The 24,761-nt window shown below is 41.7% G+C and overlaps 1 protein-coding gene across 2 annotated transcripts; it reads left to right on the top strand.

Annotated features, from left to right (window-relative positions):
* The first annotated feature begins 1,040 nt into the window (after positions 1-1,040).
* map3k7 (mitogen-activated protein kinase kinase kinase 7) lies at positions 1,041-24,453 on the top strand. Of its 2 annotated transcripts, XM_041958302.1 has the most exons (18): positions 1,041-1,227; positions 1,805-1,924; positions 2,035-2,145; positions 3,987-4,052; positions 4,214-4,259; positions 5,123-5,261; positions 7,297-7,421; positions 8,602-8,730; positions 9,251-9,381; positions 10,144-10,225; positions 10,835-10,965; positions 11,061-11,208; positions 11,983-12,063; positions 15,302-15,369; positions 18,378-18,477; positions 19,252-19,313; positions 19,575-19,690; positions 21,695-24,453. In XM_041958302.1, exons 2-18 carry the CDS (start codon positions 1,832-1,834, stop codon positions 21,873-21,875), a joined length of 1,809 nt encoding a protein of 602 aa, XP_041814236.1. In that variant the 5' UTR covers positions 1,041-1,227; positions 1,805-1,831; the 3' UTR covers positions 21,876-24,453. The 2 variants fall into 2 exon arrangements, with proteins under 2 accessions (XP_041814236.1, XP_041814237.1); XM_041958303.1 differs by lacking the exon at positions 11,983-12,063.
* The last annotated feature ends 308 nt before the right edge of the window (positions 24,454-24,761 follow it).

Below are 24,761 nucleotides of genomic sequence, written 5' to 3'. Positions count from 1 at the left end.
AGTATGAGTTGTGCTTGCCTAGTGGTTTGGAAAGCCTCCATTGGGAACTTGTTTTATTACTCCCTGTGAGTGGAGCATGTAATTAGCATTCATCAAGTGCTGTGTTTATATAACATCCCTTCTCACAAATGTAATTTTGACATTACATAAGTTTTACTTGCCTGATCACAAAGGGTCTTGCTTGCGAGGCTAAATTGCTAAATTAGAGGTCAGCAGAACTTCCTCTTCCTCTTAACTCAAGCTCGTAGAGGAAGACTGGGAAAAGGTGCTCGAAACCAACAAGTTGTATTTCACACAGAGTCAAGCGTTTAGTCAAGTTTTTTAGTCTTTATCACATGTTTCGGGAACACTGAGACCGGTGACGATTCAAGATGAGCCAGTCTAGGCCCTCTAAGGAAATCTACATAAATAACACATAAGCACATGAGGAAAACCAAATGAGAAAATCCTTGGTCAGGAAAATTTAAAAGAGAGTTAAGACCATTAAAGTAGAAATTAACAAAAATGTACCAGTTAGTACAAAGAAAAAGTAAAATATAATGGACCAGTGGCAAAGAAGAATTCAGATCCTTTCCTTCATCTGTCAGACCTCTGTCAGTTGTCTTCAGGCTCCACTGTCATATGAGGGGACCAAACCTGGGGAGCAGAACCAAGCCCACCAACCCACTCTTTTCCTGATACCACGTTTGAATCAATTATAAATTCATCACTTGTTCGTTGAAACTGCAAGTTAAGATGTTTTGTCAAACAATTGGACTTATTGTTCTTGGATTACAGGGGTGGAATATGAAAAAAAAATAATTTGCTCAAATACTGTAATTCTCAACTGCATGTACTTTACTTGGGAATTTCCATTAAAAGTCACTTCACTCTTAAACTCTTAAATATCCAGCAAGGTGTATGTTAGTTAAAATGAGATCCTCCTCAAAAAGTCAAACATTGCAGTGCCTTTCTGTTTCAGATGTTGGAATGAGCTGCTGTTCGGGGTTCAGCGGACAGAATTGCAGTACGCACACATTTCCTGATGGAGATGCTCCTGCGGAGAATAAAAATACACTCCTAGCAAGCCAGCTAGACGAGTTGTGAAAAAGTTATGTCTGGCTGTCAAGTGGATATAGAAAGACTGGTTTTAAAAATGGACGTTATTCCTCCGTTTTCCGTACGTGAATAGTGGAAAATATCCCAATGTCCAGAGAGCCGGCACTGGTGACAAGACAACTGCGAAGGGTTGGTTTGTTTCAGCTAATAAGTCCTGGAAGCTAGCGTTAGCAACCAGGCCAGCCAGCTAACGCAACCGGGCTAGCTAATACACTGTAGGCCTTGAGTAGCTTGTTTTGATTTGCGCTTGTGTTATGGAAATGTTGAATTGCCGTCGGCACCGCTTTACAGTGATACTGTATGCATGTAACTTGGCTTTCCGTATGCTAAAAGTCAACTTTGACCACTCTTAAATCTCAATGAGTTTTTCTGTGGCAGCTTGAGTTCGCTCTGCTAGTTTAGCTCAGCGGTTAGCTAGTTGGTTGACAGCATCATACTAGCTGAGAGAAGGCTAACGTTAAGCCGCTGTGTCTTGTTTGACAGCTTGCGACAGAATGTATTTCTAACCGTGCTGCATTTCTTTTAAGTAGCTAACGTATTTTTTACATATACCTGTATTACTTGCCGTGTTCCTGTGTAAAGACACGTTTGTACCAGTATGATATCGGATTGCTTGAAGCAAGCCTGCACATCCTTGTGTCCAGTCTAACTGTGATTAGACGTTAATATTTGTGTGCTTTTTGTCTGCTATTTGCTTTCTTTTCAGTAAGTTACTAGCTGACGTAAGCTAGTAATGTCTCTAACGTTACCATCCGCCGATATACTTGAAACACCGCCTGGATATCCATTTGAAGAAATCAACTATGAGGATATTGAAGTTGAGGAGGTAGGATGAGTTTATTATTGTGGGCTGTCCATGTCCCTGATTAATGCTCTTCACGTTTACAAGACAAGGTGCAGAAGTGGTAACTCTCCTTGTTAACTGTCCACTTTCAGGTTGTGGGGAGAGGAGCTTTTGGGGTTGTTTGCAAAGCCAAATGGAAAGGCAAAGATGTTGCAATCAAGACCATCGAGAGTGAATCAGAGAGGAAAGCCTTTATTGTTGAGGTATTGTTGCCATTATCATTACCAGAGTTGTCCTCCTGTCATCACATACACGGCATACACTCGGTCAAGATCTCATATTAAAGTTTCTTTTGTTTTGCTCCATGTCAGTGCCATCTATCGAAGGGCAGAGTACTTCTTAAAGAGGCCATCATATGCTCATTTTTAGGTTCATCCTTTTATTTTAGATGTCTACTGAAATAGGTTTCCATACCTTAATGTTGAAAACATATTGTCTCATATTGTCCATTGCTGCAACATTTTTTTTAGCCCAGTTTGCTCTGATCAGTGCATCTGAAGTCTGTTTGAACTCAGACTGCTATGGGGCCGTTGTGTTGCTTCGTCTGCGATTTAATGGCAGGCTGGTCCTCGCAGGCAGACAGACTGAGTGTGCAGGCAATGTGAGATGGCCAGATACACAAACAGCCAATCTATTTCACGATCCATATATGTTCAGCGAACACAAACAGTCTGTTACTCGTCCAGCGGGTTAAAGGACTGTTGCCAAGGCTAATAAAAGTACAAACATTTCAATTGGAATCAATATACCTCCTGTAGCAACTTCATGTCGTAGTGGAAAGGTGAGGGGAAGCGGGAAGCCTTGACTCTAATATTCTTGATGCCATCGTGGCAGTGTGGTGGGGATTCCCTTTTAGTTGGGTCTCGTCCATTTGGAAACCAGGATTTGGATTTAGATCGAATCTTACACTCAGGTGGGATTTGCGAGGGCTGACAGGGTTTTAGAGCTATTTCTTTGTCTTGTGGCCTTTGTTCAGGCTTTTGGTTTTACATGCAGGCTTGTCTTTGTTCGTCCATATGGTGAGGGTGTTGAGCGTATGTGCTTTGCTGTGGCTGTGATAACATGCAGGTAGAGGGCTACGCACATGCTCATAGAACTGGAGTTTGATCCATTAACTACTATTTTCCTTGTTCTAACTACCGACTCTGGTCACATGAAGATAACATTACAAGGTAACATCGCAAGCAAAGTGTGCCAATTTCTGTGTTGTTGGCTGCAAGAACCAACACAAAATCTTCATCTACCCCCATCATCCGAGGAAATGAAGACCCAGCGGATTAGCTTGATGGAATATTCCCACAGCAACAACTGGAAATATCTTAGACTGTATGTGTGCAAAGCAGGATTCGCTTTAAAAAACTGAAGCTCAAGGCCAAATTGCGTTGCTGGTTAGCCTGTTGAATTTGGCGTTCACACATTCCGTGGCTTATGTGGCTAGTAGCATCTATTGCGACGTTGGAGTATGTAATATTGTGGGACATTAAAGAGAAACTCTGTGAATGTTAAAGCCAAGTAAATAACCAGAGTGGTGTTTGGATGTGGGAAAATGAATTTTATCCCCATCTATTTCTGTGCATTATGTCCATATGAGGACAAACCAATACGAGAGACAGACTTTTAGATTAGTTCAAAATAAATGTGTCTTGTTGAAGATCTGCATACCTACACATTATTAAATAAACAACGTCTGCAGTATGTAAATATACTTTATAGACATGCCCTGGGGTACACTGATTATTGTAGTGTACACAGTTTCTCTTGACTGTCACTCAATATTACAGAATTAGTTCAACGTTTCTCCCAGTCTGTGGGAGTAGCCACATTAGCCCTATGTCATGCTAGCCCCAAGTTTTCTGCAGGAGAGAATAGCTTCCCTTTAGTGTGGACTGGGCTTTGTGACTTTGCAGAAAACTTTGTTCAAAAAAAGCTATATAACACACTAAAGAAAGGGGGAAAAACCCCAAAGCGTATTATGGCCTCTTTAAAGCATTGAACAGCATGCATGTACATGGAATTGTGGGTAATGTTTCCTCTCTGTCTCCAGCTCCGGCAGCTTTCACGTGTGAATCACCCCAACATTGTGAAGTTGTATGGCTCCTGCCACAGTCCGGTAAGTTAACTGGAATGTCATTACATGTCATGCTCTCATACCTACACAGCCACATTGATGATCCAGCTCACTAGTAATGGTGTGTCTCGGAGTAGTCTTGTGTAATTGTACGTCCAACTGGTTGAATCTGTGAATTTCTGATTATTTTCTTTCCCACTCAGGTCTGCCTTGTGATGGAATATGCTGAAGGCGGGTCATTGTACAATGGTGAGTCTAAAGAGAGAACAATACTGTTATATTAAGGATGACAGCATTTGTTCCACTTTGTTAGTAGTGAAATGAACACATCCTTGCACAGTCATGAGAAGCAGCCCTGTTCAGTTGACCCTCCCAGTGTTTGCATGTTCAGTCACTTGTTCAGTTCCTTTATGAGCTAGTGTTTGCACCGTGACATGCAGTAGCCTTGTTTGTCCCTGCATTAAAAATATCCAAAATAGGCCTGGAAAGTAATGAGGTGTAACAAACAACAATATGCAGTAGTGCTAAAATACTGTATGTGTGCAAAAATCACATTAAACTGCTGCCTGATGCTCAGTAATAAGTTCTAATAAACTGTAGTTAGTCGTCACAGTTTTATTTCTTTATACATGCAGTTAGAGGCTGCTCGATTCTAAAAGACTCATTTCAGGTAATTAACGTATGCACAAGTGTTCATACTGTGAATAGCCATTATATCTATTTTCCCAACACATCAGTGTTTGGAACAGCTTTCACTCCCAGGAGGTTCAGATCGGCAAGTTTCTCCAGGATGTGAATCCCTCAGCACGTGACTCTGCTGTGCTTTACACTCCACAATTATCTCCCCTCCCCAGTTACTGAATCTCTATCAAAGTTACTCCTGGGGGCTACACTATGGTACCAGAACTTTGATGTCATTCAGTTGTGAATACTGTTTTTGAACAATGTATTCTCAGTTTTCCCTCCTGGAATTAATTTGTTAAAGAAGCTCTAAGAAAAGGGTAGGCAGCCCTGTGTGTCAGGCCTGTATAAGTGGTGTGTATGTGTGTATGAGCGGTTCCTCTGGGGGTTTATTGTCTGTGGTGGTTGTGACTGTGCTCTCTTGTCCACAGTGCTGCATGGTGCTGAACCCCTCCCCTATTACACTGCTTCCCATGCCATGAGCTGGTGTTTTCAGTGTTCCCAGGGCGTGGCCTATCTCCATGGCATGAAACCAAAGGCTCTCATTCACAGGGACCTCAAGCCACCCAAGTATGCTCCTCCTCACCTCACACTCTCTTGTGTGCTGTTTCACTGTCCCAACAAAGTTCCTCCTGGTGTTCTTGACATTTGTTTGAATTAGTTTTTGTTGTTAAACAATATTTTACTTTGAAATTGGTCGGGCTGTCTGATATTGTGAGTCAGGCGTACACAAGTTAAATATATGTAGTTTCTCATATGTCGTCATGCAAGATTGAAGACCCTCTGTGCATGTAGAGTTCTTGTGTCTTACCAGATGCAGTCAGTTGTACGGAGGTGTTCAAGTAGGCAGCGTTTGAACTTCAAACTTTATTTTTTACCTCTTAATACATTCAAAACTGGAGCGACCACCATCACCATGTTTCAGCACAAGACCAGTTTAGCAAGACTATTTATTTTTCTTTTGTTGTATTTTTAGCACTTTCTATATTCAAAATATTATTTTAAAAATATTTATTTGATCATTTAAAGTATTACTACCATTGCATTTTTATTAGCTTTGATAATAAAATGTTAAAACAAAATGCAATACATGAAGTACAGGAGAAAAAGGCGTCTGGCATATCATACATGGCAAAATTAAAAGTTTTAAAATGCATTTAGTACTGTTGAATGCCAGATTTGGTCCAAAAACTTGGTGTGTAGAGGTGTGAAAATGTTGCACAAAAGTATGCATTAGAGAAAATGTTTTTGGCCAAGTGGCTTTTGATAACACAGCAGTCCTTGGAGCAAGGCTACATCAACTCATTGCTCTGTTCCATATTGATTGATACGTATGTAATACGGTACAGACCGACATTAGGGCTGTCTGAAAAACCGTGCCCCTTCATTCAGTGAGATCACTGCATTGGCACAGTGGCAGAACAGAACAGAACAGTGACACGGTTCAGACACTGGGGAAGAAAACGCAAAAGCTACCAACTTGAAGCTAATTGTACTGCATTGGCAAATGAAATCCTGTTAGATTGCTGCTGTTACAAGAGGAAAAATGTCTCATAGTGTTAAAGACTGCTGAACAGTGTTCTGGCAGCTGATGGATGGATCTATTACTCATACTGGCTACTGAATTGTATTCCACTATCTTAGAAGTAGCTGAAGTGTTATGCGCCCACCAATCTGGGTCTTTGCATTTTTAAAACCTGTGTTGTGTTATCAGTCTGACCACCCAGTGACATTCAGTTCCTGAAGGATGTTTAGAACCCAGAGGTTGTTTTCTCTACTCTGGTGGAAAGAAAGCTCCTGGCACGACTCTCTGGGAATGACCAGCTGGTCTGTTTCCTAGAGATCTGTGGTGGAGTTTCTAGGAATAACGAGGTCATGCATTGTGACAAATTGTCAATTCTGGGTTATTTATTTCTGATTTACAGTAACTCCTTAGCTTGAATGTCCATTGCCTGTGATAAGAATATATTAAAATATTCATGTATTCTACAATTCAAAGTACATAGATTACACTATCATTTGGTGTGTAATCAAATTAGAATATATCTTGCATCTCTGTTGTGTCTGGAATATCACTTACATTTCTCAGTGACTCCCGACCTGGGGGCCAGGACCTGCTCCCCTCCCCCTCAAAGGAGTCCATCCAAAGGGTTCGCAAGATAATTAAAGAAATGAGAGTGAACATGGTATATTTCTGTTAAACAAAAAGATATCTAATATGTTATGTGTATTTATGTGGAATTATCATTTTGTGTTTTTAGTTTGTCTATATGCAATATCTCAGTTGCTCCGTGAGGGAATTTCTACACATTTGGCATAAACATTCACTTGAACGTAAGGATGAATTTATTAGATTTTGGCAGTCAAAGGTCACTGTGACCTCATGTCCGTCACTTGACTGGTTGGCAGAGACAACTGTGAGGCAGTAATTCTAGTTTTTAAAAATGTCTTCTTTCTGTTTTTTTTTAATTAATGGATAATCATTCACAGGCGAAGTCACAAGTTAAAACATCAGTAAACCACTGTGTTAGCCTGTACACTCTACCTGTTTCTAGTTAAGCTTTTGTCTGTTTCTTGGGGTTAATTCTTGGTTTCTTTGTCTCAGTCTGCTTCTAGTGGCAGGCGGCACGGTGCTGAAGATATGTGACTTTGGAACAGCATGCGACATTCAGACCCACATGACCAACAACAAAGGAAGTGCAGCATGGATGGCCCCAGAGGTATTTGAAGGTAAGTATGCAGAGTTTCCATAAACGCCGGCTGTTGGCCCGGATGGCCGGACATTGAAACATGGGCAACTCTCTCTCTCTGGACGGGCAGCCCAGGTATATTAACGCCTGGCAGCCAGTAATAGCTCTTCTTTTTTTTTCTTTTTTTATCCATTGCCATCCTCGATCGATTAACTTGTGGACGATCACCCTTTGCTCGGCCACTCCCATCTATTGACAGTCGCACATGCTTCGCAGAGCATGGTCCTGGTCCCCAGCTGGCTACTATTTTCACCCAGCTGGACATTGTATGCACTAGTGGAAAACGCAGAGTATGAGTGGCATTCGAAGTAGTTGAAGGGTTTGGATACCTGCCATGTCAGTTGTTTTTTAACTTAAAAGATGGTCATATGTATCCAGTTGCTGTTGGATTTATATAAATGCTCACACAATCACCACAATCCACTGAACCAGCCCACTCATTTGTTTGTGCTCTTTCTTGCCCCCAACTTTGTTTTGTCACCTTTTATCTTAATGGCTTCTTAGCGCTCCCAGCATGGAGGCATTAATTCTTGATTTATCAGCAGCCTTACTTTCCCGCTTTATTGATGGTAGTCTCCCAAGCATAGTGAGAAGATGAATGAAATGATGCTGGTGGCTTTATTTCCCCCGGGAGACGACAGTGTAGAATTTGTGTTCTCGTTCAGCCGGGAGCCTAATGTATTTCTACATGATGAGACATGTTCTTGGCAAAAGGGTCAGGAGGAAAGATGAATTAAGCCCTAGTCATTATCTTGTTTTTGGAGGCAAGTTACAAGACTCCAGTGCAATTAAACAACTCACTTTTGCCCTCTCAGTGAACTCCTTAGAACTAATTTGCATCCATGTGAAATGCTATCAGAAAGCCTCAGCGCAGCAACTTTACAATAGGTGTGTGATGTGCACTTTAATTTTGCAATAATAGGCCCAGTAATTAAGCAGCACAGGAGCTGTTCCTTAGTAAAAATTGCTCCCTTATTTTCACCCTTCTCCCCCCTGAAAGCAGAGATGAGCTGTTGTGCTTTCCCAGGCACATCTTCGATCGCAACTCAAATGTGCCACAGAGAATTGCCTTTATCAGTCAGTCAGCGATGTCAAACGGAGCCTTTTTTCCCTGTTTGAAAAGGACCTAACAGTTGCTTTGCGTTCCTCTGTGCTCACAGGCAGCAATTACAGTGAGAAGTGTGATGTGTTCAGCTGGGGGATCATTCTCTGGGAGGTGATCACTCGGAGGAAGCCCTTTGATGAAATTGGAGGACCAGCTTTTCGCATTATGTGGGCTGTGCACAACGGTAAGTCACTGACTGTGTGTGTGTGTGTGTGTGTGTGTGTGTGTGTGTGTGTGTGTGTGTGTGTGTGTGTGTCTGTGTCTGTGTCTGTGTGTCTGTGTGTCTGTGTGTCTCTGTGTGTGTGTGTGTGTGTTGGAGGGGGGGGTCCAGCTGTCATCTATCGTGAGTCCTCAGACGTGCTTGGCCTGCTAGGCCTGCTGGGAGACTGTGAAAGTTAAGAGCCTGCCAGAAGAGAGCAGCTAAGAGGCATGTTCACCTGTGCAGCACCCCCTGCAGTTTCTTCTGATCCAGAGACGGATGGAGGAGAATACTAATGGGACACTAATAATACCTGGAGACATGGTTAATATTTTTCACCACTGAATCTTCCTGCCTGAGTCATTACGGCTTCGAGCAGCCAGACGCAGGGGATTTAGCATAAATTTGCAATATTTCTTTGCTTGTCAGGTGTGATGTCAACCTATTTGTTCATCTGACTCTGTGTGATTCTTTATTTCTTTTTTGGCTGTTTTTTCACATTCAGGCACAAGACCTCCTTTAATCAAAAATCTGCCCAAGCCGATTGAGAGTCTGATGACTCGCTGTTGGTCTAAAGACCCCTCTCAGAGGCCTTCCATGGAGGAGATAGTGAAGATCATGACTCATCTAATGAAGGTAATCACACACTGCTTTCATGAAACTGGTGTGAATGAATCCATAAACCTGACCAAATCACATGAATTGGTCCTTGTGAAAACCTTTAGTGCTACATACAGGATACACTCAGTATCCTAGTCTGTTTTGTACACCAATCTAAAGATAGTTCTCCAGCAGTCCTGCATTAAGGTTCTAATGTTCAGCGTCTGTTAAAACTGTTTTAGAAATGTGCTGTCATTCTGAAATATGTAGTTTGTGGTGATATAAATGAGTTGGACTGACATATGTCAGTATAATGCAGTATAATAAGCAACCTACATCCTCATCATACATACCTTTGTTACCACATGATCTTATGCTATTACTGTATATACGTTAGACAACTTAAACAGATTGCCTAGAGGGTCGCTTTCTCAACACTTAACAATCAGCAGATGGGTTTAAAAGTAGTTTAGCTTTTAAATTCGTACTAATATCACGGACCAACCACTGTCATAAAATCCTGCGCATGATCGCACCAGAGTCCAATTGGAACAGGACCGAAACCCACCTTTTCAAGCAGGCTCTGCCCAATTACACCACCACAACACCTGAATTCCAGTTATTATATTTGAATTAAGCATGCTTTATCGAACACACTGAGCTCAGGTAGAAAGGTGTGTGTTGGTTCACTTTGAGACAATCATGGAGTGTGTCTTCAGGAATGAAAATCCTAATAACAACTCTGTTTGTTAAATCCAATTCTTGCTGCTTGTTTTTCCCTCCTCTTCCTGTTTGCAGTACTTCCCAGGATACGATGAACCCCTGCAATATCCATACCAGTATTCAGATGAGGGACAGAGTAACTCTGCAACTAGTACAGGTACAAGAATCATCTTCAAACTCAATCCTTCAGAACCTTTAAATCAGTGCAGGAAGTTCATGTTGTGGTGGTACACATCATTTAAAGCATGGCGGTCCAAGCTCCAATATCAATGGTCATTAGTTATCAGCACAGAAATAAGAGGAAAATGTGTTGTGTTTCATCCATTTATGTTTAGTTTACTTTTATTGGTGCTAATCCTCAGTCTGGATTTAAAGTTTGTTTTTGAAACAAACATGTCTATGACTTTTTGTCCACTGTGAAACCAGCACTGTGCTGCACAGATGTGTCCCTGAACCACAACCTATTAAATTATTTTTCAGCCCACGAGACAGAAATCAGAAAACCTACTTCTTATGGTTGCAGTAATGCAGACCAGATTGGACAAGTGAATGTTCAGAACTGGCACTGAATCAGTGTACCTCTCTGAATGTATACAACTGTGGGAACCTGCCAATCCATTGCAAATTTTGTTTTTTTGTTTTGTTTTGTTTTGGGTTTTTTTTCCCTCAATGTTTTCAATGTTGTGAACCATCAGATAAAATCTTAGGTGAAAGGCACCGCAGTTGAGAAAGCCTGCAACCTGTCCTTTGTCTTTGGGAGTAACAGGTTCATATGTGGACTACACTGGCACCAGCGCAAGCAACAAAAGCGATGTAAACATGGAGCACAGCGATTCTCAAGGGAGCAATGATACTATCAAGATAACACCTCAGTTTGCTCCTCACTTCAAGCCAAAGGTAAATTAATTATTCATTCTTCTCTGTCATATTGCTCAAAACAGGAGAAATCAAATCAAGCTTCTGCAGTGAAAGTTTCCTTTTTGTTCCTTCAGGGAGACCCATTGAGGACTCTGCCTCTGTCCAGGGGGGGCAGTGTTGAGAGTCTGCCTGCACGAACACAGTGCCTGGCATCATCCGACAGCAAAAGAATGAGTGCTGACCTGTCAGAGCTGGAGCCCAAGATGCCGTTTGCACCTGCAGGTAATGCCAGACATTACACAGCACAGAAACACATGAAAGCAGAGCAGAAGAGGAGCAAATTAAGGCAAACTGGCATGTGTTTTAGAATTTTCCATTTTATAAGAAAAGTTGCACAGGAAATGCATGCAGTGTTATTGTCTGGGCAAACCTTGTTGGAGTCCACTAGAAGCTCCTCCCCCCACACCAGAGTCAGGTTCTTTATTGTTTGCTTTGATAACTTTGAGGGGAAGATTGATTTCTCATCCACCTGCCCCTGAACACAGAGGCCCATGATGCCCGGCTGTCAACCATCTCCCTTCTTTTAAAGACTGACAGAAAGCAGCAGGCTCACCAGTGCTGTCATGCTGAAATTAAACCTAAGGAGCTCCCCACACAGAGTTCTGATATGAGCTGTTGAGTGTTTGTCAGGGTTTTTGTTGTTGGTCTTTATGTTTTTAAGACTCTAACCCAACATTAATGAATAGAGTTTCTGCAGTTTGAGAATCAGCATCCTCTGTTCATAGATTGAAGTGTTGAGCTTTTCGTCCAAACAGCTTCGGAGCTGAATGCCTGCAGTTGTTTGTGCTGAGAAAGGTAGTACAGTGGCTGCGGACAGTACACGCAGTACCCCTCCACAGTGTCTGGAATGACGGGGTGCATGCTGCCCTTGCACGTGAACTGTACGCTCTGCATGTATGTGGCCCACATTTCCAGTCCAGCTGTGGGCCCCCGGTCTGTGTTAGTCTGCATCTGCATGCTTGTTGTGTTCGCAGCTGTATGTGTGTGTTTTCGCAGCACGCCCCCAGTATAAACGAGGCCACCGTAAAACAGCATCTTTCGGCACCATTCTGGATGTCCCCAAGATCGTCGTCACAGGTATCACTGGACCACTGGGCTTCCTGGTGATTGGGTGGAGCTGGCTTGGCTGAGCCTGTGGGTTGCTGTGCTCTGACATGGCCCTCTCCTGTGTGTCACTCCATACCAACCACAGAATGTTTATTCATATTACATTTGTTGCATGCCATAGAGGAGTCTCTCTCTCTAAAAAAAAAAAAAGGACTAAATTGAGCTGGTCTTGGAGTAACACATATCAGAGTTGCCTTATGTCGCTCTGCCTTCTGTGATTTTTAGCTGGCAGAAGCAGAACATGAGTTAATATTCTCATCTGGTGTCAGCTTTTACACCCCAAATCTAGTTTCACCTGAATATTCTGCAGAGGTTGACAAGTCTTTCTATCACCTGTTTCATCAACAACAAATCTTAACCTGACTTCAGGAAATCCAATCGGAGTAATGCATCACACCAGGTGACACAGATGAGATAAGCATCCTAACTCATGGCCCTGTCCTCTCTGCCATCGCTCTGGCTTGGCTGCAGCAGATTGGTAGCAGGAGGGAATCAGTGCACCACTTCTCTGTATTTGAGCTCGTCCTTGCCTTTCATGCATAGAGGACATAGAGAAAGCATGGCTAATTTTTTTTCTCCCCCCTCTTGCTGTCTTTACATCCATTAACTTTGGAAGAAGTCACTTTGATTAATTTCTGTCACACTGAGGGTCAGGGTCAACTATTATTGCAAGCAGAAATACAGATGAAAGGAACGGGGACAGCTCTGGATGTCAGAAAAGGCTTCTATTTTTGAGCTGTGCAACACACGTTGAATGAGTGGCTAATTTAATCCAGTGACAAAGGAGGTGCATCTTGTTAAAGGTAGGGCACTTATCTGCATCTGCACACCTGGACACCATGCCTTTTCTCCAGCACATAAATCCCTGCTGGCCATTGAGTAGGATGTACAGTGCCTATGAGGTCATGGTGTGAGACATTTTCAATACAGCAGGAAAAACAAAAAAAAACAACAGATTTTTATTGCCTTTTTATTTTATAACTGGCCCATTGGCTCAATTCTTACTTAAAGAATTGTTGTACTCAACACTGACATATGGAGAAACAAGTCAGTATGTCAGTAATGCATCATCATTATTGCCAACGACTCACATATAGAGGGATTTTTATATTTGACCAAATTATTTTGACACATACATAGCATGTAACAATATTAGTTACCGCAGGGTTACAATTCAGAAAATTATTTTTTTCATTCCACTGCCTTTAAACTTTTTACTTTCAGTCTAGCAGTTACACTCATAGTCAGTGAAGGCTCAACGTTTATCAGTTTCCTGCAGTTATGTAAATTTCTGTCGACACCTTCAATATTTTCTACAATTCAAATATTTAAGTGAAACAAAATGGCTATTCAGTCTCATTATCAGGTCATCTGTCTTTGGTAAGAGTAACTGTCAGGATAGTAGATAACTCCTGGGCAACTGCAGATTGTGCACAATGAACCAGAAACATATCAAAGCTTGGTTCAGCAATGTGGCACACAGTTTGACTCCGTTCCACTTCAGAATTCCTGTTCCTCACATGCCAGACATAGACAAGGGGTAGAGTGCATCAGAGCAAATCAACAGGCTGATTGGAGAAAGTCTCACACCGAACAAACCATCCTGCTTCGAATGGTTCTGCATGGGCAAATACATGTACCTGCCATCTACCAACTGCTGAAAGATTGTGTCTGCAGGTCCAGAATGGGCATCCAAATTCGTTACTTATTTGTACAGCAGACTAATTTTATTAACACTGCATGAATTCAGTTGTAAATGCATAAATTCTGTGTAGTTTCATGACAAATAACGGTTGCAGTAGCCTTCCACTCATCATATTGTGACAACCTCAGATATAGAAAATAAAGATCCAACGAGTTTATAGTGTTTTCATTAAAGTGCTTGTTTGTTTGTTTGTGTGTTTCCTTATGTGCTGTGTCTTCATTGTGGCGTAGACAGAATTTCTTGTCAGCTTAGACCAGATAAACCCAGACATTTGTGTTAGTTCTTAATTGTGAGTGTGAAACAATCAACTTGAAAGATTTGAAATGAACACACGCTGTGGAAAAATCCTTGAATGACTTCTCAATTGGTCATATTGCATATTGCTGTTATGTGAAACCTGGGATTGTAAATTTTATTGTATTTTATTAATATTGTGTGTGTGTGTGCATGCGCTTGTGTTTGAGCATCTGCTGAATGATTAAAAATTGTAGATTGAAAAAGCAGAACAGAAAAGTGCATGGACATGAAGCTAAAAAATCCTCAGTGACTCTTTTTGGACATGCCAGGTATTCACTCAACAGCAATGATGATGCTGCATGCTTTAGATCAGTTAAGATTGACAAAGTAACAATCCTACTGATTAGCAACAATCGGTATGTTTCAAATCCTGTGACAGCATTTGGGTCCAGAAAGCGTACAGAACTTTGCAATGTCATATTACACAGTAAACAAAAGTGATGCAGTGTGAGCCTGCTGGGAAAGTAATTTGAAAAGTATTATTTACTACATTATATTGTTGGAATCACTTTACAGTGATGAGCATTACACTTACTCATATGTTTTGGTGTTGGTGTGTGAGATAGATACTAAAAACTGTGGAGGACATGAGGGCTACAGGACTGTCAGAAGCCTGTAACAGCTGTCATGACATGTCAGTGGATATGAAGATGTGGCTCTACAGACTCTGTTCCAGTTCTTTTAAAGATGGAGCAGGTAACATGTTTTGATTGCAGTTACTCTCCAGGCGAGACCTTAGAGATGTTGGTGTTGGTGGGCAGCAGAGTAACCAGTGATGACTATGGGGTGCAGTTCCAATCAGTCTTGTCTGAGACCTTTGTCAATGCAAACCCGCTACATACGTCGGCTCAGCTGTTCTTATGGATAGGTTTGTTCTACGGTGTGTGTGTGTGTGTGTGTGTGTGTGTGTGTGTGTGTGTGTGTGTGTGTGTGTGTGTGTGTGTGTGTGTGTGTGTGTGTGTGTGTGTGTGTGTGTGTGTGTGTGTGTGTGTGTGTGTGTGTGTGTGTGTGTGTATATGATTGTAGTGCACTGTCAGTGGGGCTGGGAGTTTTTAGCACTGTGGTCACATTCTGGCCACGCCACAGCACCTGTTGACAAGCCAGGACATAGAGGGTTAAATCAGAGCAGCGGATCATTCTCCCACCATGACTATTCACAAACTCTTCTTGTCCTCATTCTTTCCCCTCTGTCCATCCTGTCCACAGCCACGTGCGAGCCTCAGAGACGTCGGTCTGTGCAGGATCTGCCAGGCATCAGCACAGAGTCCAGCCAGGTAAGACACAGACGCTGGGAGTGAGTGGCAGAGGCTCTGTGAAGTCTCATTTGTTGATGATCAGTGACGGTTGGGGCAGGGAGTTTTAAACTGGTCTGTGTAGCTGGTGTTACATTTAAGTCTGACGTCAGTCAAATTGCATGTTTGTTTTTCAGCCACAACACAGACATACTCTTTAAATTCCACATCACATGTTCTGTTTTATGAAAGAATCTATACCCACAATTAAAATACACATTTTTATATAGGTTTGGTTTCATTATAAAAATGAGATCACTCCATTTTATGTTTATTCATGTAAAGCAGTTCTTTCAGGTCTTTATAGTTGTGCAATACGGTTACAGCATAGCCTCCTACTAAACTGCAGTTAGCAACAGTTTAGCTACAGCTGAAATATATATGAAAAATAGAAATATTCATTTATAAGTATATAGTTTTGAATGGCTGTGTGTCAGCTTCACTGTGTGCATAATGACTTTTGCCAGGTGATAATGTAGTTGGTTTGGCAAGGTTTGGAAGCATGGAGCATAATAACCAGTACTGAATGAATTAACTGAATCATTTTAAATACAGGATCATGGATATACATTTATTGGTTGATCTGCTGTGTCGCATTGCCACTGGTATAATGTGGTATTTAATCATTTTTAAAGAGAGTGCACTTGTTTTTTACACAGTTGTGCATAGTTTTTAACTTGCTGGTTGGCCCACGTGGGGAAAAAAAGTCAACCAGGCATGTAAAAATAGAGATGAGCAGCATGATGCCTGCGTGGATGCGCATAGCGTCTGTGGTCAGTGTAGCAGCTTCAGCTGCACAATACAACCTGATCTCATACAGTACGATAGATGTGTTTGTTGTTGTGTGAAATCCATCGCTGAACAATAAATCAGAACCTTTGTTAGTCCCTTGTGTTGACTGTAAATCCATTTAACTGTGACACTGGAATCTGCAACCCACAGTAGCTTTCTGTCTAATGTCTGCTCATCTGTAAGACTGAATATGCATTGTGTTGCACCTCATCTTGCTGAACAAAACACCAAACAAATATCCAGGAGGGTTAAAGTGTTCTGCTGACACTGTTTTGCAGACAAGGCAGTGAATGAGTTAATCAGCTGTAGCACAGTGAGCTGCTCAGCATCAGTCAACATACTATGAACATCTGTCAGTTTAGATCCTAAACACTGTGGTCATTATTCTTCAACAGCTCTGCAGCAGAAGTTATATAATTCTATCATTTCTCAGTGATCAAACATCAGAACAGATCCGCCCACTCAGAGGCTCCGAGATTAAAGGAGCATTTATAAGATATCTCCATAGACCTTAACACTTTCAGTAATGAAAAACAGTCCATTTGAAAATCCCTTTAACATCTTTTGACAGCAAACAGGGATGACTTCAGTTGATTTCAGTTAGCCTTGAATATTATTTAACATGAGCGCTGTATGCACCCCTGATTCAAAGTTGACTGTTTTCTGTTTAATGAGAGATCAATGATGCACGGGTAATCAGTTATACACAGCACTTTATCTTTAAATAATTTCAAATGAAACATTGATCTCTACCAGGACCCTACCAGAGAGGTCTATATCTGCTTTCCTAATATACTTTACTCATCTTTCTTTTCCTCCTGTGAAGCCTTGTGGATGTTTGACTGATGCTATATTTCAAAAGCGTAGGATACATTCTCTGTCAATCCTTGGAGAGAAAACGTCATGGAGTATGACATGTGTTTGATATGTCAGCTCCAAGAATATGAAGGCATGAAGACTGAGCAGCCCGGTGTTCCTTCCTCAAACACACACAGCTTCAAACAAGCTGCTTGGCTTGGAGTATTTCTCCTGCTTCCCCAAACATCTGTCTCCATTTATTTAGTAGCTAACCCACAGCTCTGTGCAGTCAAAAGTTCATTTAGAGTTCACCATAAAGACTGCACAAATATGCTGTTGCTTAAGAAGATTATTGTTCTGTGCTGCCTGTGGGATCGACCTGCCCTTCATGTCCCAGTGATGTGATGTTGATCATGGACTTTTGTTTGTGTAAATTTGCTCTATTAGCATTTTGATCCTTAAATTCCCACGCTGGGATCTAGCCAATCGCAGTGAAATATCGTATGTTGGTAGCATTGGATTAACCTCAGATTTAATGGTATATGTTGTTATACCACCGTATCCAAAATAATCCTGTTGCATTTTAGACAGATATTCATAGTTGGGTTTCGAATGATTTTAGCTCTGTATTGAGCTTGAGTCATAATTTTTTATGTTAATGGTGTTAAATTTGGCTAAATATAATTTATTGCTCCTACTTATTGGGACATCTAAATACACACAGATATCAAAAACATTCAAAATAAAGTTTGTGTGGTCATCTCAAACTATTTGTTTCCTTATTAATACTCAGCCTTCATTTAGAGGTGTGAACAAACACCAGTAGCAGAGGTGTTTCCTAAAAAGAATCTGTGCAGCTGGCCAATCAGAAGTGATTCCCAGTGGTATCATTTGTCCATTAAATGTCGTCCTGAAGGCAGCTACTCAGGGAAATAAATGTTAAAGAAATGTAGTGCAATGTACAGCAGCGTCATCTACCTGTCAGCTATGTAAACAGAGTTAATTCATTTAAAAGTGGTGCTTCAGCCTCTGCAAGCTGTTTAAAAATTGAAATATTGTATATGTATATGGCTCGGGACCAGGGTGGTAGGTGGAAAAACACATTCACGTTGGTTTAATCTTGTTACTTTCAGTGCTGTTTCCTGGTTAGACTCTGTTAGCTGTCAGCTGTCATGTAGCCATTTTGCATGAACTCTTCAGTGATACTTGCAAACTGACAAAATCCCAACTCACACCAGTAAACCTGTTCTCCAGAATTTGGGATATGCTGCCAAATGTGCATGATAAACAGATAGCTTTTACTGCATTGCTGTTTTTGTTGTTGTCCAGATGACATGTTCCCACTTGAGAAGCTGTTTCTGACTTCCCAGGCGTCTGACAGTGTTTGTGTCCTCCTGCAGGGGAGCAGGAACAGCAGCCGCTCCTCCAGTCCTAGTGTGAGGATGATGCCACCTGATAAGACGAGCAGCAGAGGTTACTTCTCTCCTGATGACCCTACAGGTTCTCATTAAGCTTTTCACAACACAACCCTCGGCCCAGCTACCACAACACAATCACAGTAGGGTGAAAGAGACGATCTAAAGAAAAAGAGAGATTATGAAAAGACCTAGTATATCTAAGTAATTTCTCTTTAGGCCAGTTAGGTCAGGTCAGTTAACAGAATACAGTCTATATTTAGGTAGTTACCAGTAAGTAAGTTTTGCCAATTCTCTCAATAAACCTGAGAAAAATAAGAGAATCTACTAAATAAACTTCACAAAAATAAATCCCATCTTAAACTTATTAAACTTTAGCCTATCATTTACAACCTCCACTTAAACTCCAAACTATCGTAATTATGTCAACCAAACGCATGAGAGTTCTTTTGAACTGCACCAAACAGCCATATTATTGGCATGCATTTGGGTAACAGTTACCTCAGAGGTCTGTGTCTCAGGTTCCTGGTTAAGAAAAATAAGTGAAGGTGAGTGATATTTACACGTCAGCTGATGGATTGAAAAAGGGCCACCCCTGTTAGTCACGCTGTAAACATGCTGGCTTTAATAGCATTAAGGTCATTGTGGACAGAGGACGCACGTAAATCTTTCTGGCCGCATTGGAGACGTCTTGTGTATGCTATCAATAGTTTACAGTGGTGGCCTGTGGTCAGCCCAGGCTGAGCGGGCGGTCAGGAAGTGATTTGTGAAGAAAGACCATTGGTGGATGGCCGACACTTCCTGTGCAGTCTTATAAAAACCAAACAGCTCTTACATGCTCTTTCTCCTCTTTTCTCAGACACCAATGGCTCAGACAACTCCATTCCCATGGCTTATCTCACCCTGGATCACCAGCTGCAGGTACGCCGACCAGTCAGCCCCAGCAAACAACACTATGTATTTCCTTTGTCAGATCTGAGCTTTTTGCTGATGAAGGGATTATCCTGGAATACATGATGCTATCTAAAAAGTGGACTGTGAATATTAAAACACATTGTTCAGTGAGATATTTGATGTTTTCATTTACAATCTGCTTACAGCTGATAAAAATACATGCATGCATAAATGCCCGAGCAGACCATTTTGAAGTGAGTTAACGTCAGCGTGTGTGTTTATTTCCAGCCTCTTGCTCCCTGTCCCAACTCCAAAGAGTCCATGGCCGTGTTTGAGCAGCACTGCAAGATGGCCCAGGAATACCTGAAAGTGCAAACAGAGATCGCCCTCCTGATCCAGAGAAAGTAAGTCTAGCTGCTAGTCTTCATTTCATTCAGTAGTGTTCTTTTTGTGCTTAGAAAGGGATTGGTTTGGTGTTATTAGGTGCTTTGAGTTGTCCTACGTACTACCGTATAGTAGAGCCACTTGACTTGATAGACGTTTTATTGTGGAGATGTGTGTGTGTGTGACCAATGACCTAATTTAGCAGACAAATCCAAGGCAACAGAGTTAATCTGCATCTCCTCTCAAAGTAACCACTGCTTTTATTTTGAAAGTAAATCCTCCAATGGTCAAGCATTTGTCATTACATCTCTGAGGATTGTGGTGGTGCTGATGCTGTTCAGCTTAATGGTCAAGTGGTGGTTCAAATGTAGCATGCAGCTCATCCACCAAATTCTATACTGCATACTAATTATACACGGTATATACTAAATACTACAGTGTAAAGACTATTGTTTTGCAGTTAGTATGCAACACAATCTGCATACTTCAGCGTTTTGTGCTGATATGAAATGACACAATGACAAAAAATAGGTTCCCATCTGCTGAAAGTTCTGAAATCCACAGTCCTAAATCAGACACACACAGCTTTTCACAAGTTACCCTCTCCACATTCTGAAAGCCCTGGTTCAAAAAAGAAGCTGATGAGTTTAAATTATTGATAAAAATAATAATAAAAGTTTAAGTGACTGATTAGAACTGGAGACTCCTAAAACTGATGTGTCCAGTGAGAGAGAAGCTGCCTCCCTCTGTTGGAGTCAGTGGAACTACAGAAACACTCATTCCAGTCATTGTGCACAGCGATGTTGCAGAGTGATGCTTCTACCCTTACAAATGATCTAGTAGTGTGGTATTCTATGTTAACTCCAACAGTCCACAGGACTTGTTTCCAAAATGCATCAGGCTTGTTGTTCTTTGCAAACAGGAAAGTTTTCTTCCGATCACTCTTTGTTGAAGGTCATATTTGTGCAGGTGTTGCTGCACAGTAGAGGAGTGCATCACCACTCCAGAGTCCGCTAAACCTCAGCTTAACCTTCACTGTTCCTGTTAACTGCCATTTCTTAATTACATTTCAAACTGAGGAAATAGCTACCTGAAAGCACTTTGTTATCTTTTTATGGCCTCTCCTGCTTTGTGGGCATCAGTTATTTCCATTTTCAGAGATTCTGTGCACTCTGTGAGTCGGTCTTAAGGTGACATTACCCACCACGGGAGTCTGTCAATATAACCATATCACCTTAATAATATCAGTGATGAATAAATATGGTTGATCAGCATGCTTGTTAACCTCTAGACATCATAGCCTAAAGGAGACCGGATCTAACCAGGGTTTCTCGGGATCTTCTCAATTGTCTTTGCATAGGCAGAGTGACAAGACACAGAGTGGGCATTCTTTAAAGTCACTATTAGCTTGATTTATAAATAAACTAATGCTGAGTCCACGTGGACATGGTTATTTTACAAAAAAACGCAATATAACCCTAACCCGAAACCTACGTTGGCCAATCAGATGCCTGAAAAAACCTGCTACCATTAAGCTACCTGCAACAAGAGGTCGGACTAGGTCCTGTCGAAAACCAGCGACTCTGTTGTGGGAGTGTCAGATAACCACCGTAGCACAGTTTTCCAAAAGGTTCGTCTTCACGGACCTAAAACTGTTTTGAAAAATACCCATGTACATGTGGACTTGGCATAAGCTAATAAATAAAATTCACTAGTGAGTAAACCTGTGCTCATCAGACAATCACAACACTGAAGCATCTGAGAAACAGTGTGTGGAAGCATTTTGGGTTCTTCACCCTAGATGGCTAAACCACCATCAAAGACGAGGCTGTTTGCCTCCTGAGTGAGGCAGCAGAGCCAACAAAACCAAGGGGAGCAGCTGTTTGTCCTCGTCTGACTGCCTGTTTTTCACCACGCTCGCTCTCAGGAGCCTCGCCAGAAGCTCATAAAAAGGCCAGGAGTCCGTCAAATCAAAGAGCGCCTGGCTCAGAGGGTTAACACTGCTTCATATTGTCTCTGTGCAGGAAGGAGCTCATCGCTGAACTGGACCAAGATGAGAAGGACCAGCAGAACACGTCCCGTCTGGTGCAGGAGCACAAAAAGCTGCTGGAGGAGAACAAGAGTCTGTCCACATACTACCAGAAGTGCAAAAAACAGCTGGAGCTGATCCGGGTCCAGCAACAAAAGAGACAGGGCACGTCGTGATGAGACAGAGACACATGAACTGCTGCCGTCCCCTCCCTGCCCACCCCCTCCTCGACCCACACTATAACACTACCCACTCTCATGCTCTGCGCACGCACACACACACACAGACACCCACGCTTTGTAAAGAGACCTGCATTCTACTGTGTCCTGCATGTTGCATTGTAGACCCTTACTTGTGTCCAGCAGGAAGATGGCGTCCTCTGTACGTACCTTTGCACATCCTCACAGTGTATTCTGTGACCGCAGACCAAACAATCACTGCACCCCATCCCGATCGCCCCAGACTCTGCTGTCGCGCTCCGGGGTGGACCTCTTCTTCAGCGGCCATGTGTCCTCAGCGTGTGATGGCGGGCCGATGAGTGTGGCTGGTGTGTTTCTGTATGTTTGCTCTCAGGGCCTCTGGGCTGCCTGCGTGACTACTCCTCGGCGGCTGGCGGCCGGCGGCCACACCGTCCTCCACAATGTGAACGCCGAGACAAAGGCTCTTCAGCAAAACGTGTGAATCATGTGCAGATTTCTGAGAGCGGTGAGGATGTTTGAAACGTGCTCTACAGCGTGTGTGTGGAATCCCCGTTATGCAAAACACACGCCCCTTAAATCAACGCAAATATCTCCAACCTCCCTTTTTTAATCGTGAGCATGAGCCCTTCCACAGACCATACCTGTTTGCTTCTTCAAGGTGTTTGATGTGTTTGTTTCAGAGAGGGATGCACTTCATGTCAGACATCAGAGAGAAAGGAATAGCTCGGGGTTTGTTGGCGTGGATGCAGCTGTAATGATCTGCTCCTCGTGCTCTTAAAAACACACACACAGCTAGCTCCAGAGCGAACGCAGGGAGCTGTGGATTCACTTTTCATTTTGACTTCAGTATTGTTTTTGCGTGTCGATGTTTCAGTCTTTTTTATTCAGTAGTTCACTCTGTATGATAGCTCGTGTCATTTTTGCATTAGGACATATTTTATTGGTCTGGGAATGCTCTTATGGACAAAATAGAGGAGCCTGTAGCTCCCTATACATTATGTAGTTTGTTTTTAGTTCACATGTTGCCTTAGAAGTTGCCTGCATTTTAAGTGCTTGTTTTATGTGACATTTAGTGGGGATAAAAGCTTAAAAAAAGATTCTTTTTAATGTAACGGACATTGAATGAAATTCTTTGTGGAGGGGAGTTAGAAGGATGTATGTCAGTAAGCTGTGATAATGTAAATGTCTCCCACCAGCTTTACATCCAAAACGATGACATGTTCTCTAAAGGAAGGATTAGATGTGATTTTTTTTTTTTTTTCTTGGTCTCATATTCCTCAAGTATTTTTGCACAATCACTTTGTTTTGTCTGGTCATGTACAAATTTTATTTTAAGCAATTCTGTTTTTAAAAGTGCAAGACTTGATGAGTCTGACTTTTAAATCTGCGTCTGTACAGGAGTGACGTCACTGGTTCTCCTCATGAGTTTTCTGTTCACTAAGAATCCATTTACCAAACACACACTACACTGTTTATCAAGGGTTTCCTGGTAACTTATTGGGAGCTAAGGTACAGTATATGGCAGTGAGCAAGGCATTATGAAATAAACGGAATGGTGAAAAGATGCACATTTTCATGCGTGAATGCTTGTGTCAGATGTTTTTGCAGTGTAGAGTATCAGTTTGCATTTGATATGTGATGGTCATCCTCTGCAGAAATAAGTTTATTTAATGTTTATTTTGATAGGGATATGTTGTATATAGCATGAGCTAATGCCGCATACATGCATTTATAGTCTAAACTTATTTGCCACATCCATGCCTCTGTGAGGCTGTATGAAGGCACAGCTAAAGCCGACATGCTGATGATTAGCAGATATTTTTACTGTTTTCATGTCTTAGTTTAGCACGTTAACATTGCTAACATTTCATCATCATGATAATGTCACAAACAGTGAAAGCTGATGGGCATGAGTTTATAAACCAAGCTATTACACAGTGGAATTTTCACCTGCTGATGGAGCTTCAGGAAAAGGCATCAAACAGCTCATCCTGAGGGGAACATAAATGTGTGAACCGAATGTCATGACAATCCATCTAGTATTTGCTTCATATGAAAGAATATCATACAGGATGTGTAATATTAAAATGCTCTTAACAGTGGGACATGAACTGCATAAAGCAACAGGAAGACATGGAATCACACTGACTTCCATTGGGAGTTAGGATTTTATACCCTCAGGATTGACCCTTTTAGTTTCCGTGTTTGGATGATGAGAAAATGCGAGAAGTTGTGTTTGTATTTTATCTGCTTTATAGTTCTGATATATTCCAAAATGAAAATTGCATGTCATAAAAGAGCAGTCCAACTATAATTGATTAATTAGTAAAGTAAGTTAATAAAAGAAAAACATCCTAAGATTCACTGTGTGGCACCTCTGGCCATCCGGCAAATGGCAAACGGGAAGACCTTCTAACTGAACTATCAACATTCGCTGATTTACTGACATTCACCGGTTGCAGCTCCTCAAATGTGTGGATTTGCTGCTTGGATCTGTTTCCTATCTTTTCAAATTAACATCGGATCGTTTTGGACTGTTGGTTCAACAAACCAAGACATTATGTAAAGGTTCGACATAGTTTTGACTAATTAGCACATTTCCCTTCATTGTTGCTTTTGAATAAAACTGTACTTTTGGCCTTTTACCTATTTTTCAACAGTCTGTATGCAATTATTTATGCTCCCATTTTCTTTAGATTTTTTTTCTCGTGTGCCTACAAGGTTAAAGACATTTTTTCAGTCCTTACAGGCGTGTGTCATCATGATGGCGTATGCTCAGAAAACACAGTGGACCTTCATCTGGAGGACAGCTCAGTGTAAACACTACCTGCCCCGGATACAGCGTCTCTGTTCAGCCAGCAG

This window comes from Chelmon rostratus, chromosome 18, assembly GCF_017976325.1.
Source record: "Chelmon rostratus isolate fCheRos1 chromosome 18, fCheRos1.pri, whole genome shotgun sequence".
Classification (NCBI taxonomy): domain Eukaryota; kingdom Metazoa; phylum Chordata; class Actinopteri; order Chaetodontiformes; family Chaetodontidae; genus Chelmon; species Chelmon rostratus.
The sequence above is the reverse complement of the archived record's forward strand: the minus strand, read 5'-3'. Positions and strand labels throughout refer to the sequence as shown.

Excerpts from the sequence above, each read along its gene's own strand:
- map3k7 (XM_041958302.1), top strand. The coding sequence starts at position 1,832 with ATGTCTCTAACGTTACCATCCGCCGATATACTTGAAACACCGCCTGGA. Across the intron at positions 4,260-5,122 it reads AGGCGGGTCATTGTACAATG|TGCTGCATGGTGCTGAACCC; the intron begins GTGAGTCTAAAG and ends TCTTGTCCACAG. Across the intron at positions 10,226-10,834 it reads TAACTCTGCAACTAGTACAG|GTTCATATGTGGACTACACT; the intron begins GTACAAGAATCA and ends TGGGAGTAACAG.